The 17,646-nt window shown below is 37.8% G+C and overlaps 1 protein-coding gene across 2 annotated transcripts in view; it reads left to right on the forward strand.

The window, feature by feature from the left end:
- Positions 1-15,439, forward strand: part of LOC131677377 (uncharacterized) — an 85,273-nt gene extending 69,834 nt beyond the window's left edge. For both annotated transcript variants that reach the window (XM_058957160.1, XM_058957161.1), the window contains 5 exons: positions 3,293-4,068; positions 13,298-13,411; positions 13,531-13,662; positions 13,731-14,094; positions 14,388-15,439. In XM_058957160.1, the coding sequence (XP_058813143.1) occupies positions 3,579-4,068; positions 13,298-13,411; positions 13,531-13,662; positions 13,731-14,094; positions 14,388-14,595 (1,308 nt within the window). In that variant the 5' untranslated portion in view covers positions 3,293-3,578 and the 3' untranslated portion in view covers positions 14,596-15,439. The remainder of the gene's footprint in view (positions 1-3,292; positions 4,069-13,297; positions 13,412-13,530; positions 13,663-13,730; positions 14,095-14,387) is intronic.
- Positions 15,440-17,646: the final 2,207 nt, after the last annotated feature.

Below are 17,646 nucleotides of genomic sequence, written 5' to 3' on the forward strand. Positions count from 1 at the left end.
TTCAGTAACTAGCACCAACTTGGGGTTAGTTAAAAGATAAATCCAAATTAATGACCGAATTGACACAGGTACAGCTAGGTACCGATTTGGTGCTAATCTACATAAACTTAGTGATTTGTGTACAAGTGAAATCATTTACGTGCATGTGAATTGTACGATTTGGTGATTTAGAAGTCCGGCGTTCGACTGTAAAAATATACGAAAAATATTTTTATTTCGTGGCATACCGAACTACATCGGTGATCTGTGAACAATATTATATGAACTTATCCGAATGCAAGTGAATAATTTCGGACCGTTTGCGGCATTTATTTAGTAGACATTTAGTAGACATTTGCGACACGTTAACATTAGGGTTACCAACCGTCCTTATTTTAAGGGACATGTCCTTATTTTCGAGGTTTTTGGAAAGCGTCCTTATTTTACTTCAAATGTCCTTATTTTTAGTCTCAAACTTTGGCATATACAGGGTTGTTCAACATGATGTTTTTTTAACAGAGCATGTCATGTTATTGTAGTTTAGTATTGTTTGCCACCATAGTATGCTCACCATTTTCAAATTATTCAACTATATATCGAAAATCACCGATCTGTGAGAAATGTGTTTCGTGCACTCCGGCCATAATATGTTCGACATATTCGGCCAACTGACTTCCCTGTTTGCCATACAATCAACGAGTATAAGTTGCAGTTCTCGTTATTAGATGATTAGCGAACAAATCGACCACATCCAGCACGCATTGAAGAAAACATCGCGGCAGTGACATTCCCAAGCATTGGAAACCACCATTACTCGACTAATTAGCCAGATACCAATTGAAATACTCGAATCCGTCATCAAAAATTGGACCAATTGAATGGATTACCTCAAGCGCCAACATGGTCAACATTTAAAAGAAATTGTTTTCAAACAGTAAATGGCAAAAAATGTTCTTTCGATTGATAAATAAACATTTCGCGATTTACTACATTTTTCAAATTTTTGCGAGATCAAAAAACGTCATGATGAATCACCCTGTATTAAATTATTCAGATCAACTTTATTCCAAGAAAATCAATTTCAATTGTCAATTTCAAATACTTCCAGCGATTGTTTTTGTTAATGCATACTCTCTGCGACTCATTCCAACCAAAAGTTCTTTTACTCAAAAGTAACCAAAATTTGTTGGATAGCTCGATATGAGGTTTGGCCAAAGTGATTATCTTTGTTTAATATTGGCACTACACCATTCCAATTTGTCTCGATCAAGATTCAACGTCCCAGTTCAACTGCTTGAAAATAAGCCAGAATCCCGACTTTTTCAGAATTCTGGCTCAAGTGACAACTGATTCAGGCTCCAATTCCGAATATATTTGGCAGGGATGTCCTTAATTTGCTCTCAGTCCATTTGGTAACCGTTCTACAGACACATGTGGACACTTGACGACCGGTCCTGGAGATTTCGGTTCTTGGAACACCAAAATTGTTAGGTGAATTGAAATATGATCCAAGTGTTATGATTCATAGTTTTACCAGAAAAGTCGGTTCTAGTGCTGCCATAGCAATTGCTATATTCATTGCCAAGTCACACCGCAATTCTATGGTTGCTGATTGCTGATTGGAATTTATCATCAGACCAATTTTACCCTTATCACATCAAATCACCGGCGAATCAAAAATTCATAAGTTATGCCTATATAAATCCCAACAGGAACCACGAGGAACGGTAATTTTGAATTTTGCATTTATCGTTGCAATGATCGCCGGTGGTGATTTGCTGTAGTAAATCCAAATTCCCAATCAACTGGCTCAATCCTTTCAATCATGCAGCAATGATGGATGATTGCATCTGTGCGGCTCGTAAATAGGCACTGTTAATTGACCCACATCGATCCGGGAATGATGAATGATGATTACTACTGCTTCACTAGATATCATTACATCACCAGCTCCGAGCCGACCAAAGTAAACAATTATTACAATCGCACCTATCCATTATTTATTTGCTTCCTTCGCCGCTTAAGCTTTGGGAGGGAGTTTGGTGTAAAACGTTCAGTTGGAACTACGAACAGATTTAAACAAATTATTAGGTTCGCTTGTTTAAAAATAGGTAGGTTGGATCCAATTTATCCGTGCTAATTCCATTGCTCTTTTTTCCTTCTCATCGCCCAATCAAGATTGTAGAACAGCTGGAAATATTTAATCGTTTTTTAAACCACCCGAGGCCCACAATTCACCACCGAACAGGATGAATTTTATTTATAGCACAACCGTACGCTAATCTCTTCGATTTCTGAACAATAAACGAGAACCAAGAAGTGCTCAAAATGTTTTGCAAAAAACATGTTTTGAGTACGTGAAATTTGGCTGAGTATGGCAATCCCAATTTTAAAATTATTTAGTACTATTTTCCACGGCAAATCCACCACTCCGAACCTGCATCGAACGCCGCTCCCGATTTCTGACCGACTAGAACCACGTATCCCAATGTGCCGGTGACGGTCTAAATGAAATTTTCGATAGAGATCTGGAGGATCCGCCAGCATCGTGCCTCGTAATTGAGTTGTTGACCTACAATCTGTTTATGGTTTGTTTCTTAACTTGATGGCAAGCTTTTTGCTAGGCGATTTGTTGTGTTTATTGTATATTCGTTAATTCACGGCTAATTTTCCGATGTGTCTTTATGGGTCATACGTAGTTAGGTGTGCAACGAGATCTGGTCCATCATTCAACCGTTGAACGATGGACTGAAAATGATTGAGTTGCGGTTCATGATTGGTTCATTCCAAACACCTGACTGTTCCCACGCACGGAAAACTGCGATTTCCCATTTTTGTTGTGAATTAGCTAACGATGCAGTTTTCGATCAGTTATCAGGTATATAACAGACCCTCTTTTAGATTGCATCCCGGTGTGGCACAGTTACGTAACAAGAGAGACATGGCGATAACACGTGCGGCTGTGTAAATATTTCGATCGAAACTGTGTGCAATTAGCAGTTGTAGAACTACATCTGTTCATCACCTGGAGTACTCGTAATTGTAGAAGCCATTCCGGTACATGGATGCAATACGAAACTGAAAGATCAAAATAACACAAACTTTTGTTTTGCCCGACTAAACTTTCGTAATGTCGGATTAAATTTATTGGTATGAGTTAGATTCAGACTAGGTTCACAGTGATTTGCCGTCTTGACCTATCTATGCACAGTATTTTCTTTAGTTTGTTGACTTGATAAAATTTATACTTTTGATTCATCCTAACCTCATTATTACGATCAAAACTAAAATTCTTTAAACTTTCTATTTTCAGATTTGCTTGAGAATCACACTTCTGCATATATGAGTAGTGCGCATTCCTGGCCCATATTAAAATCCTGCCCAGCTGAAAGCGTAACATACACCGTCCTTTCATCTCAATGAACCCGCTGAGCAACGACAGCGCCGAGAATGGTTTCATTCGTGCATTGAGGGCACTCCAAACGGAAGCATTGGATTCCTCGACTAGAGAATAGAACAACTGGCATACAAATTTGCCCACCCTACTATCACTATCCACTTTCAACTTTTTATTACCGGATACCACACTCGTCTCATATATGATGAACACAAAAAGAAAACAGCCCACCCTGTGGCAAGCACACCTACTCGGAACTCTAGCTCTTTTAGCGGCAGGAGCAGCAAACATGCCGTCTACGCGGTGTGAAACATTGCCGCAACGCAGCACGGCACTGCGGAACGAAACAATCACAACCGTCCCTCCGCCGGTGACGGATCAAACGAATGAGCTGCAGGAGTTCGAGAACATCCTCGTTAGTTACGTTGACGATGCCTTGGATCGTAACTATAGGCAAATTTTGACGGGACTGATTTCATCGAACGTGTCGTCCGCTGCGAGGTTAGCTTCGCAGGATCCAACAGAACCGAAGAACACACGAAGTCTGAACATGTTCGGACTGTCAGAGTTTGATTTGAAAATAATAAACGGTGTCGCAGGGTACGTCGACCGGCGGTTTTTCGGAAGCACCAGCAGCAGCGGCAGTACCATGTCACGGGCAGTCCAAAATGGGCGGCTGTTTTTCTTCAAAGGTAAGGAAGCATGGGTAATTTGTTGTTATCCGTCGCACTTGTAATGTGTTTCTTAATTTGTACTCAGTAGAGAGTGTGCAGGCCCGTAGCCAGGATTTTGTTTCGGGAGGGGCTTAAAAATTATTGCATAAATGTATTAATTCTGATGAGTTGAGATAGTCACTGGAAACTGAACGTAATTGTGAAAAGTTCTTAGTGAAAACAATTCCGAAACTAAGACAGTAGACACTACAAAACCCTAAAAATATGTTGTCTGTTACAAGAAAGGCTATAGTGCATCGACGAATTAAATTTGATTATTATTAATTTACAAGTTAGAAATTTCTCTAGTTACAAAAATGAATATTCAAGAGTTCAAAGTATTTAGGGCTGCTTGAAAAAGCTATGCATTCTAGACTACACTTTTACAAGGTGTAGGAGACGCTAAATTGGAATGAGTAGAAAAATATTCAAAAACCCGTCTCACGAAACTTTACACGCATTTGCTAATCAGGAGAACGAAACCAACGTCAAGGTTGTCTCCATGGATAGGAATATATCAGTGTGAAATCCAAGTTTACCGCTGCAAAGAATGTCCGAACAAAGTGACAAAGTGTCGAAATATGCTTCAAATCTTCTGATAAGGCAGGCGATTTGTAGATGCGGAAAATAGGTTCAACTCCTATTTTCATGATCAGGCGTCTTGCTACTATTGCTAGTTCTGTGACTTCATCCGAACTTTGCGTTAACTCAACTTTATGAAATTCTCAATTTAAATGATACTGATCATGTTGTAATCATAACAATCCTGAGAAAAACACATGTTTTGCCTTTCTCATATAGAAAGGTTATGCAATCACTCTAAAAATCGTCAACCTAATCCCGGCCCAGAGGGACTCAGTTCGTTGAAATCGGAAAATGTCTGTGTGTGTATTTATGTGTGTATGTGGAAAAAAATGTGACCTCTGTTTCTCAGAGATGGCTGAACCGATTTGCACAAACTTAGTCTCAAATGAAAGGTACAACCTTCCCATCTGCTATTAAATTTTTTATTGGTTGGACTTCCAGTTCCGGAGTTACAGGTTGAAGAGTGCGACCACACAGCAAATTCCCATATAAACTGAAATGAAAAAATCTCAGGGGAAAATTTCAAAATCTAATTTGCATTTTTGATGTCAAATGACTTTAAAATGCATGAAACGTTGAGATTTGATGAAATCTCGAAAAAAGAATTTTGACGAAAATTGACTTTTTTGGACTTTGGCATATTTTTGCCTTTCTCATATGGGGCCGTTCATAAACCACGTAGCCTCATAGGGGGGACGGGGGGGTCTGGCAAAAGTCTACGTTTGTCTACGAGGGGGGAGGGGGGGTCTTTTAAAAAGTCTACGTAGACTTTTATTTTTTGTTATTCTCGTATTACTAATTATAAAGGAGATTTAAAGAGAGTTGTATTCAAAGTATCGGTCTATTCAGTTAGGATTAAATGGATTAATTTTTTTTATTTTTTATTTATTGATATCGGTGGTTAAAGCAGTAGTGTAATTAAAATTCTGCAACAAAGAGTTTACTCGAGTTAATCAGTTTCTCTTGCAATCATTTACACTGATTTCAACATAATTAAACACCCGTTACATTTTACGTCTTGACCCTACGCAACTCCGTGCAGACCGGTTCTACTATATTTATCTTCGAAAATATGCGGAGTTTGATACTTTACGATAATATTCTCAGGTGATATGGGTATTTATTACATAAGAAAAATAAATATATTTTTGGGAAGATTTAAATAGCTTCGTTCCCTTAATCACACATGGCAATTTATATTGTATTATCTTAGAAATTTTGAAATTTGTTCACGAAAATTGAAATTTGTGTGCATTTTTAGTCTAGATGATAGTACACACCTACAGTATTATTTTGTAATTGTTTCTCATAATTTAACAATTTTAAATGCACTAATAAGGCTCAAAAAGTGTTTATCAATTCTGCATTGTTGGTGTAGGTACTTCGGTCAAAATTTGAACTAGTTATAGCAATATATCTTTTTACATATACTTGAGTTACTAATCTTGAAAAGAAGTATTCCACTACACAAACGTTGGAAAGCACCTTGAATTGGTATTAATTGATTTGATCAATCATAGACAAAAACCAATGTAAAAACCTTTCTTTAATATTTAAAAAGCTTCAAATAAATTTGAACACTAATTTTTAATTGAACATTATAATGTGCTTCTTTCTAATTTCACATTTCCCGCGAATAAAAAAAAATTAAAAGTCTACGTAGACTTTTGGCGTGGGGGGGGGGGTTGGTAAAAGTCTACTAAGGTCTACTAGGGGGGAGGGGGGGTTAAAAATTCTCAAATTTCGGTCTACGTAGTTTATGAACGGTCCCTATAGAAAAATTATGCAATCACTCTAAAAATCGTCAACCTAATCCCGGCCGAAAAAATTTTCCTATGAAGGATTAGGTAGTAGTATGCAATGAGGGGTTGCTACTTTAAAACAGTGATGGTGATTGATGAAAATATTGTTGATTCAAAATGATGCATATCAAATATCGAATGTTGTATACTGAACCAATCGTCCTTGCTTATCATGTCATTCTATTTGTAGTAGGCGATCAAACCCAAATACATAACGCGCCAAATAGAACTTTTCATTCGTCAATAAATGCTGTACAATGTTGTTGTCAGAGGCAACTCAGCATTGAGTAAAGATCGGGTCAATATGGATGTTTTCTCATCGCAATCGATAACTTTCGTTGCTTGATGAATGAATCAAATACCATGTGTTGCAATATTTTTGGGCTAAAAAATAAGGATATTTTGGCATTAATATTTCTAGCGGATGTTCTAGTGCAATAAAGGCCCGTCACTATAGCTTTCGAAAGCCCTTCTTAAGCTTTGAAGCGTCAAAACTGTCTCAATCACTTCGATTGAATGCGGAAAATATTATGAAGCATGTGCCTCACTGCTGAATGGATAAGAATCGAAGATAGTGTGGCATACTCAGCTTGAAAAATGATCACTTGGAATGAATGAATGGAAGGAATGTAAACAAGCAAACTTGGTTACACTCTTCATGGATTCAGATTTGTTTGCAGCTTGAAAATAAGTTACTATGGAAGGTTTTCGTCTGTACACATGTTCGTGCATCGAAACCATGGATTACTATCAGGTTTGAATGGGTGATGAATGTTAATTTTGATGAAAATTGACTTCACTGCTTTAAAATTAAAGCTAGTTTAAATTTCCCTAACAAGTTGAAAATTTTCGGCATGGTCCGGACCTCCCGAATCTTCCTCCTTGATACGCCGCTGGTTTCAATCGATGTTTCAGTTTCGACACATAGTATCTCAAGATCTTGGCTGTCGATCCATTGTATATATGTGCAAATCGTACTGAATACGTAATATAAATTTCCATCATTGTATTGAACACAAGTAGCCATGGATTCGTAATTTGAGCAAATGAGAAAGGCACAATTGCACCACTAGGTGGATTAAAACAGGTTTTTTCATTTGACTCTCGTGGGGAATGGGTTAAAGACTATCTTCGACAATATTATGAGGCAACTGAGAATAACTATCTATTTATTTATTTATGTAGATTCTTTTTAGATACTTTTTATATCATTGGACTTACGAATTAAAAATATCGTAGATTGATTTTCCTAGATCCCTGAAACTATAGTAAAAGTCAAAACCTATAGTGAGTCAAAAAACTACTGATTTCACTACAAAGCAAGAATTAGAACCTTAGCTCTATTGACTTTCAGCAATCTTGCAAAACCGTTGAAACTTGAGAAGATTACCTAGACTAGTTTAATATTATATTTGTAAATTTAAAGGTTTTATTTCAGATTTCATGGGTTTTTGAACAATGTAAAATGTATATTTCAATGATTTAATCTACTAATGGAAACTACCCAGTATTTAATCTACTGAGCGAAACTGCTCAGAACTTGTTCACTAATCGAAAGAAAATTAGTTAGCACTGATTAGTGAATGCTTCTAATTTAAGTAAAATTTGGTAAATATAACATTGATGACACCACCAAAATAACTCGAAGCTATAAACATAGGTGAGCTTAATAATTTCAGCATCACTTGCTTTCGACACATGGAAGAGAACACATCGCACTTACATCTAATTTGCCGAAGAGGCTTTCTTTTAGAGTTGTCTGTTTTTAAATTACAGCAAATTATCCGTTTCCTGTGAAACTTTTGCAGAACTGTTCGTCAATTTGTTAAACAAATATGTGGACACTTATCTGCTCAGTAATTGATTTGTTTTTGAATAAAAATAATTATCTCTTGATTTTTTTACAATCATCATCAAGATTGGAAGAGATGTATGACTTCTTGAAGAAAGTTGTAATATTTGTCTGATTACAGGTTTGTTTTACCACTATTTGGGAAAAAGTTTCAATTAAAGTTGTTGCACCGAACGCATCAAAGTTGTACGGATAACGAAGACGAAATGAGAAGATCAGAGCGTAATTCCGAAAGCACTAGTGTTGAGTGTATAGAAAAGATAGAAGAGTGATCTTGAGTCGATTTCGATTAGTTGATTTTTTTCTCTCTTATTTAACTTATATTATTTCTCTCATTTTATTCCATGACGAGCAAAAACAGAACGAAAGACTGTCACATACTGAAGACATGAAATCGAAACACTTATCCCAACTTATTGGCTTATAGATTCAATCAGTCCCAACATTTTAGTCGCTCTTCGTGATTGCCTATTGTTTTACCACTTTTTGACCCGTCCACTTTTAAAAGAATTTTCTTTTACAAGTTTGTTGCAGATATCACGGATTTACGGATTAACAGTGTATTAGTACGGAACGAATTCCTCGTGAGAATGAAATTAAGCGTCAATGAAAATGGTATTGCGTTAAAATGGCGTGAAACAAAAACTGTATTTTTGGCGGAATCGTTCTCAGACAAATTTAAGTACTTTTTGTGTAGCACAATACAGAGTACAGAGTGCACAGTGTGCACTGACCTAATACAAAAATTCAGAATTGTGTGCAATTCAAAAACTTATCGTTTAAAAATAACAAACGGGATCGTGAGTCTTTTATATATTTCCTTATGTAAACAATAAAATAATATAACCACTTTAAATGCTTGTCCGGCAGATCTCGCGCAAGCGCTTAGCCATTGCACGTGGAAACCTGTTTACGAGGCCAGGAAATATTTTTTTCCTCGCCCACAATGTCTTGGGGGGAGTTGTTCATTTCTATCTCGCTATTGTACATTTCCGTGTCATTATTGTAGTTGCTGTCTTTATGTTCGCGAATATCTAATTCCTTCCTTGCTTCTCGCCCTCAATAATTGCCCTTCCTAATGGATTGCATTTCTCCCAAATGTGACATTAATCTGCAAGTAAGCGGTATCCGATCTTGTAGCGGAACATTGATTTTCTCATCGTCCGTATATAGGAGGATCTTAATTATAGCATTGTCACACACAACCATGTGTTAAGTTGTTCGAAATGAATGGTTTCGTTTGGGCTAATTTGTTGAGCACTAAATGCCTGCCATGGTAAAACTCGATAAAGGCGGCTTCCGAAAGTCTAACCTCCATTTTCACCTTCAGGAAATGTTCCACATTATGAATGGTCGGTCCTATGCGAATCATCAATACTTTTATAATCACCGTATTTGGCTGGAGCACCACTTTTTGCTTTTGCTACTCACTGATCTCGACAGATTACTACAGCAACAATTATAGTCGTTCATTGTCGTTCGCTTCGCACTGGTTCGAGCAAAAGCATAAAGCACACTGAATTTCGTGATCATTGCCTTTGGTGGTAAGAAATAGCCTTCTTCAAGTTTTTCTCAATGATTTGTTCAAACCAAATTAGCAACAAATTTTGTTGAAAATCGCCGGTTTTTTAAATTTATTTTTGAAAAATTTCTGGAGGGGCTTTAGCCCCCCCCCCCCCTCTGGCTACGTGCCTGAGAGTGTACAGTATAAAATCAATAGAATTCAACACGAACGTGGGTACTACAAAAAGTTCAGTTTCTAACATAATTCTTTTGATGAACTGAACGGAATTAGACTATATTAAATTTCGATGATTCTCGACTTGCATAATTATGGAATCCAGTAATGTTTGACATTACTCATCCATTATGTATTAATCACAAATGGTATTTTGTACGGACACCTGGTACCGCAAAACAGGATTTTTTTGGCTATTCAAAGTTTTCGGCTTATATATTTTGTTGTTTCCTGTTTTTTTGTCTTTTGTTAATACTTAAGATAAGAGGTACGACACAAATAACAGATGGCCATGGTTCGTAGGAAAAGGAAAAATACGTGAGCCGAAACGCTGGATAATTTTTAGTAAAAAAATTACCAAATGAATGCAGGTCGTACAAAATAATATCTGAAGTTCAAATCAGTCAACTTGACTTAATTGTTTTCTTTTTGTTTTTTTTTTTTGAACTTTTTATTGCTTATTTCATGCCGCATTATCTATTTTTTATTTCAAGTTTAGTATCACAGATAGTCGCAATCGGAAATAAGTGTGAACATAGTATTAATCTTATTTATTTATCATTTTCTGTTTGTAATTTCTTAGTTTTCTTATGTTTTGTTTTGTGTTTTATATTTAATGTATTCTGTCTTCTGTCCTCCGTCTTCTGTTATTATTATTATTTATTAAGGCTTCAACTTCGACGGTCATTCGCCTTTTTGATAATAATTTACATTTCAAAAATACAAATGCTTTTTAAATCAAAATTCATTCAAAATAGGTATAAAAAATATGATAGGTATAAAAAATATGATTTTCTTTCTTGGTGGTGATCGATGGTCGGGTGTACTCTTTGCCCCTTGGTAATCATTCTGTCTGCCTTCCCCCTCGCTCGTGTTTGTGTCCATATCGTCATCGCTAGATTGGCTCTGGTTGTCGCTGTTAGATTTTCGGTGATTTTTGTGTTTTCAAGTGACTTTGATATAGCTGTCTTCTTTTTTATTTATTTCTTCCCTGCGTACGTCAACTGTTGGCTTTGAGAGGCCGTGGAATATTGTTTGTCCGGCATTCATTTTTTTGGCCGGCTGTCTGTTGTGTATCAGCAGATGTTGAAGGCTGTTTGGTAGTGGTGGTTGTAGATGAGTTTTCTTTAGTTGTTTCGGCGCAAGGTTTACCGTAGTGTGTCGTCTGATTACAGAACTGGCATGTGGGCGTCTGCCCAGGGTATGTGCATAGGGATATTTGTATCTAGTTAACACCTTGGGATGATCTGCCCTCGGAAGTCAAGTAAGACGGTATAGCCGCATTCGCACCACCCGAACACCGTTGAGTATGCCAGGGAAAAAGTTTCTCCAAGTATCGATTGTGACGGATTCCGCTTCACTTCGACATGAATCTTTTAATACAATCCGCACTAGTACGAGGTGCCAAATCATGGAAGCGTATTTCAGTTAGATCGAGGTCCATGTACACGGGGATCTTGGTTTTGACGTTTTCATATTCAACGTCATGTTGCATATTGTTCTTTGCTACGAAGCTTTCTGCCTCGGCTAAGGAGTTGAGCGTTATAAAAACTACCTCGTGTGGTGAAGCTGGACGTGCGAAACTTCTGTAAGATCAAGTCGTTCTGTATTTTAGCGTGATATATTTGAAGCGTGATATATTCAAAGCAAAACAAAATATTACATTTAAGCATTAACCCATGTATTTCTATCATGAAAAAGTCATAAAAGTTAAAGTTAGTCAAAAAGAATTAATCATAGTAGGCCTATTTTTGCCATGTTTCTATTAACACACTACCTATTTGTGTGAGTTGGTTAGAGCAGCGTCTGCCATTTTTGTACAACGCATTGGGTCAAATGATATGGCATCAGCGGATAATTTTTTCCCACACAACTTCACTTTACGTATCCCGTACCTTTTCTTAAAGTTTTTGATCTACTCAAAACCAAACTTGAAGGAATCTGGCACGTTAAAGTTTTTGGCAAATATCTTGGCTATTAAAATCCATGTATTCGAAGAGACTACGATTAATTTCTCGTTGCATCAACATTCATAAAAATAGTTACATCTCCAATTGTCCTTCCAAAAGAAAAGTATTCACATCAATACAAGAGAAAATGCATATCTCGGCATACCTACCATATCTTGTGTATTTTGTTTTTCTCATTATTTTGTTAGATTTTCCTACAATTAAGAGAATAAAAAAGAAGTAAATTTTTTTATCCGGTACATCAGGCACCCGCTTTAGGACACGTCAAATGAGTTACGAAGAATTTAAAACGAAAATTGGAATCAGTCGAAAGATATTTCGGCAATCCTAGTGATTACAACAACGTTTTTGGTAAAACATGATTTCGAGATTATTCACGTTTAAAGTTTTACGCCATGCCCTCCGCCCACGTAAAGGAATAGGATGAAAAGTGTTATATACTTGCTTTTACTGCTTAGACCTCTTTAAAAAATTAAGATACTTTCTTAAGAATTTATACTTTAAGATAAAAGAATAAATAGTTCGACTTTGTGACCGACCTCATCATATATAAACCCTTAACGAAATAGTCCGAAACCCACTAATAGGCTCATTACCCTACATGTAAATAAGCAAGTTAATTGTAAAAAAATATTAAAAGTGCCAGGACACGACATGTCAACCTTAAGGTCATTCGCCTCTTCGGGTTAGAAAAATCTTTTATGGAAAATTTCTAATCCTACGTGCGGGGTCGGGACTCGAACCCAGGTGCGATGCGTACAAGGCAATTGATTTACCAACTATGATACGCCCACCCTTCCTTTGTCTTATATCCTTTGTCTTATGTCCTGTGTCTTATATCCTTTGTCTTATGTCCTTTGTCTTAAGTCCTTTGTCTTTTGTCTTATGATATATGTCAAATTATTGTTTTTGTCAGAATAAAATCTAAAGCGATACCAGCCTTCAATCAAAATTAACAAAATTTGGATTACCAGGCTGTTATTACTAGACATGGATATTGGATATCCTACAGTAGAAAAACGATTTGCAGCAAAGCTGTTTAAACAGCACACCACGAGAAAAGAACTTTTTTGTACATATAGTACAAAAACAACAAAAGTCCCTAAAATAAAGTGGATTGAATCACATGAACCATAAAACTAAAAACTTGCGTTTGTATCACTACGAAAAGATCATAACCAGCTGTCCTTTTTTCGGAACAGTAAACTTAGATGACGAGAAAGTTATTTTAATGACATACTTTTTCCTTCTCTCGTTCTAGGATTGAAGAAAATCATGTGGCCACTGTTGTTTGGATTGCAAATTGTTAAAACTGTGCTGCTGGTGCTTTTCCTGCCTAGCATAATCGGGTCGTTTGGAAAAATTCTCGGAAAAGGTAATAGGGCGGACGAAAGGTGACGCCAGAGTGATGTAGGAGGCCGCTGTCGACAACACAAACTCGGATGCTAACTGGCTGTTGGTTTATTGCTTTTCTTTCCTCATTTTTTCCCGTAGGTTTATCGTCGGTGTCCGGCCTGTCCCACCCTGCCACGACCGTTGAAGATTTGGACTTCAAAGACAACTCGTACAACTCGGATCAGGATTTCCATATGACGATGGAAAACAATGCCTACCTGCCCCCGTTGGGTATTATTCGAAAAAGCTGAGCTGGAAATCCGCTGAGAAAAGTAATTATCGTGCACTTTTGTTTCCAGATTCGCAGCCGGCGGCGGGAACGAGCTACAACGCAATGATTGACGCGAATAACGCCAACGCAGCCCTGTCGAGGTTGGGCTTCGGTGGGGGCCGCGTGACGTACGTCAATACGGTCAACGATTACAATCGGCAGCAGAAGCGAAATGATTTCAAAATATTCCACGATATTCCCAGCAGTAGTTTGCTGCTGACGAATTATGATCCGTTCTACAGTCCGCTGCTGTCACGGCTGGATGCAGTTTTCGCCCAGATGGGCCTATCGAACAAGGAGGAAGCGTGCCGGGAGAAGCTGGTCTGCCTGATGTACGCCAATCCGGCGAAATACGCACCCTACAGTAATCTGATATCGGCGCAGCTCAGCAGGTTGGTAACGGGTAGCTTTTCACTCTACGTAGTTCGCTGGCCACTGATTCGGGCGTGGTTTCGAACCAGTAAGCCACTTACGGCACACGCATCGCAAAACCTCTTTTAGTTCAGTGCGGATTATTTTACCGTATTGATATCGTGGACATTTTTGATTCAAAAGCGGTCAGCTTAGTAGTGTGAACGTGGAAACTGAAAATTTGCGGTATTCGTTAGAATTGAATTATTACTTTTGCGAATTTGTATGACAGACCGCACAAATCAATAAAATCTCTTTCTTTCTAATTGTCCAGGGAACTGAACGAGCTGCGCAAACCGACCAATGACAATCCGGACATAATGCGATTTTTCCGGTACATGAAAGCTGCCAAGGACGGCCAGGACGGGGTGGACTGCGAGCAGACGCACAAGGAGTGCATCACCTATAAGGACCTCTCGAATCCGGCCATGGTCACCACGTTCAACGACATCAACAAGCTGGTTCTAGCGAGAAACCTGTAGGGGTAGGATGGGGAAGCATTTCCGAACACTGTACGCACCAGTACGCGCTAGTGAGAACAGATTAGATTTCAAAACAACGGCTGACGGCAGGAGTGGTGGGATATAGTAATCAACAAACGGTATCTAAGGAACTAGTAACGAGCTGGGTCACAGGGAACAACAGGGGAAATATCAAAAACTTTTCGCTAGATTGTATCTCAACGAGATGATTCGGTAGTGGAATCGGGATACGCAGCGGGGTAAATCGATGATGGTTCGAAAGTCATGGTTTTGTTATGGTGACATCGATTTTCGGGAAAAACTTTCACACTTCCCCCTGCTCCGATCGAGGGTGCTTGCGTGTTTGAGAAGGGTGGCACTTTGGAAGAATAGACTCAGATAAGTGTAGTTCCATTCGCGAACATGTCCGCATAGAATACAAATAACTCGCTTGATGGCTCTACCAGAGTGAGTTTAGTTTTAATTAGTTAGTTGAAATGTGCCTGTAATTATATGATTGTATTATTTATTTATCTATTTATAAGATAGTAGTTCATTGGAATATTTATTTATTTATTTATTTATTTATTTATTCTAATTAGAGAACTGTCTTTAAAATCTGCTTCCCCCAAATGATTGTAACAACTCATCTTCCACAAGCTGTTATTTAAGTAGAACTAAATCAATTTACATGGCGTTATTATTAGAAACGATAGAAATCCTCAGAATGTTGATACAGTGTGTGTATGCGTGAAATGCGTAGGAAGCGATGTGATGAAAATTGAGCCGTTGTTTAATTACTGATTACTGATGTTCAGCTGATTCGACTTTGGAATCAGAATAACTGTGCAGGGTCATATCTTGAAGTCGGGGAAAAGTCCTATAATAGATCGATATTGCTCGTGTCGAAAAGTATGGCCCGTGTTCATTTGCTTCATAATTTTCATCCAGCTACAAATTACTTGCCAATCAAACTATTACTCAACATATTTAAAACATGCCTACCAGAAAAAGTTAACTGAAAAAATATGCGTGTAGTACAGAAATCATTTAATTTTAAACGATTTTGTGGAAAAATTCTAGTAAAATCGAGAACTGTGAAGATTTTCTGTGTTCCTTAAGGTTCAACTGAGAATAGCGGCCATCATCTTTGAAAACGAAAAAGGCTGTTTTCTTCGCCATCCTTTACACAATCTGCATGAAAATCAATCAATGTGTTCGGGACATTGTTTGATTACCACTGATTGGTTTTCATGTAGATTTGGCCAACGGCGAGGAAAAAAGTTTTATTTTTGGTTTTCAGAGATGGACGCTTTCCGAGGCATTCTCAGTATGACCTTAACGGACATTATAATGCAATACCTTGTACAATTGTGCATCATTCAGTCCATTATTTGAGATGAAGGGTTTTGATTTTTGATCTGCAGTTTTTATTCTCCTGCCATATCAAGACATTCTGACTGTCCCATATTCCATTTCAAGTGCTTATCATGTCTGCAGTAGTATTTAGGGTGTGGAGACTATTTTCGCCCTATTTCTATTATCGCCCTACCCATTTGAAGCCGTTAGTTAGAGCAGCGTCTGCCATCTTTGTTCAACGCATTGGCCCATATGGTAGTGCGAAAATAGGAGCATTCGATTCGAGTTTTCGTGGCGCTCAAACAGAAGTATTTCTCCATTCTCAGGACATTTTTGGTATTAAATTGGTTCTTGGGAACGAAGCAAGGATACTGATGCCAATTTATGTGCATTTCATCGACTGTAGACAGCGTAATTAATAGAATAGTGTGGCACCCTCCCTAATGGGGCGAAAATTAAGTCTTTACCCTACTAGAAAAAAGTTGTTTACATATCGTCGCTGTTGCGATCTTATGACAAACGCCATTTTGGGGTAAACTGAGTCAGATATGCCACATCACTTGTCTAAAAAATCTCTTCAAAGTGGCGTTTTCAGAATTTCGACATTTTACTTGATTACTAAGATATATCGAGAAAGGTGCTGAGTAATTTTTAACTGTTTGCTTCAAATCACTGCGTTTGGGGATTGGCTTAAGTTATTTTGATGTATAAGATTTTTTTTATGTGTAAAACTATCTGAGAAATACAATGGCATAATTAATTTCAAAATAAAAATACACAAATTCTGAGAAAAATGTTTAAGTTTTAAACGGGAAACAGCATATTTGGCAACATTGTAACCAAAAATAACTATTTTTTCTAGATTCCCTGACTCTTTTCCTTCAAAATGCTTCTCACCGATTATTAATAGACCAAATGAAGCCAAAGATATGAATAAAAGTTAACAATTGATGATTTTTTTCTATGGAAAATTTTCCATGCACGATTATGACACGCCATACAAATTTTGTCATCAATACGCTGCTATGACATGTGTGAGTGCGACTTTTGTTTACATTTATAAAACTAAACTAAATAATTTTAAAACTCGCAACATAGTCAACCGATCTTCGTAATATTGAGCTTGTGCCGCAACCCCTGGCTGCTACTCCGTTATCGATCTGGACTAGCTGAAGTTACACAGAGAATAAGTAGATAATTATCCTTGGGACTAGCGAAACATCTTTCAATGTGCAACTCCTGGTAATCCTAAAGTGTTTAATTGATCAATAGCGGCGCCGGCCAGGCCCAAACGTAGATCGCGGAAGGAAAGGGAAGCAATGGTTAGTCCGATACTTGCTTTCGCTAGAGGCCGTATATACTACTGCGCACTCCACAAGTATCGCAGGAAGAGGATATTTTTGTTAGTAAGAGTTATATAAGTTGGATCACTTCTTCTTTACCGACGCCAGAGAGGCGACTTCACTATCTGGACTAGATATCGATCTACCAAACTCATATACCGGGGACCAACGGCTTTACTTCTCTTCCGAAGAAAGACGTGACCACAGATTTTTTCACCTCAGAAAAATCTCAACGACCTCGGCTGGAATTGAACCCAGGCAAATTGGAATGAGTGGCGGTCACGCTTACCACTCAACAACCGGCGCCGTCTCAACCGATCTTCGTAATATTTGAGAGGTTAATACAGAATAGATAGTAGCATCAATTGTC

This window comes from Topomyia yanbarensis, chromosome 1 (genome assembly GCF_030247195.1).
Source record: "Topomyia yanbarensis strain Yona2022 chromosome 1, ASM3024719v1, whole genome shotgun sequence".
NCBI lineage: Eukaryota > Metazoa > Arthropoda > Insecta > Diptera > Culicidae > Topomyia > Topomyia yanbarensis.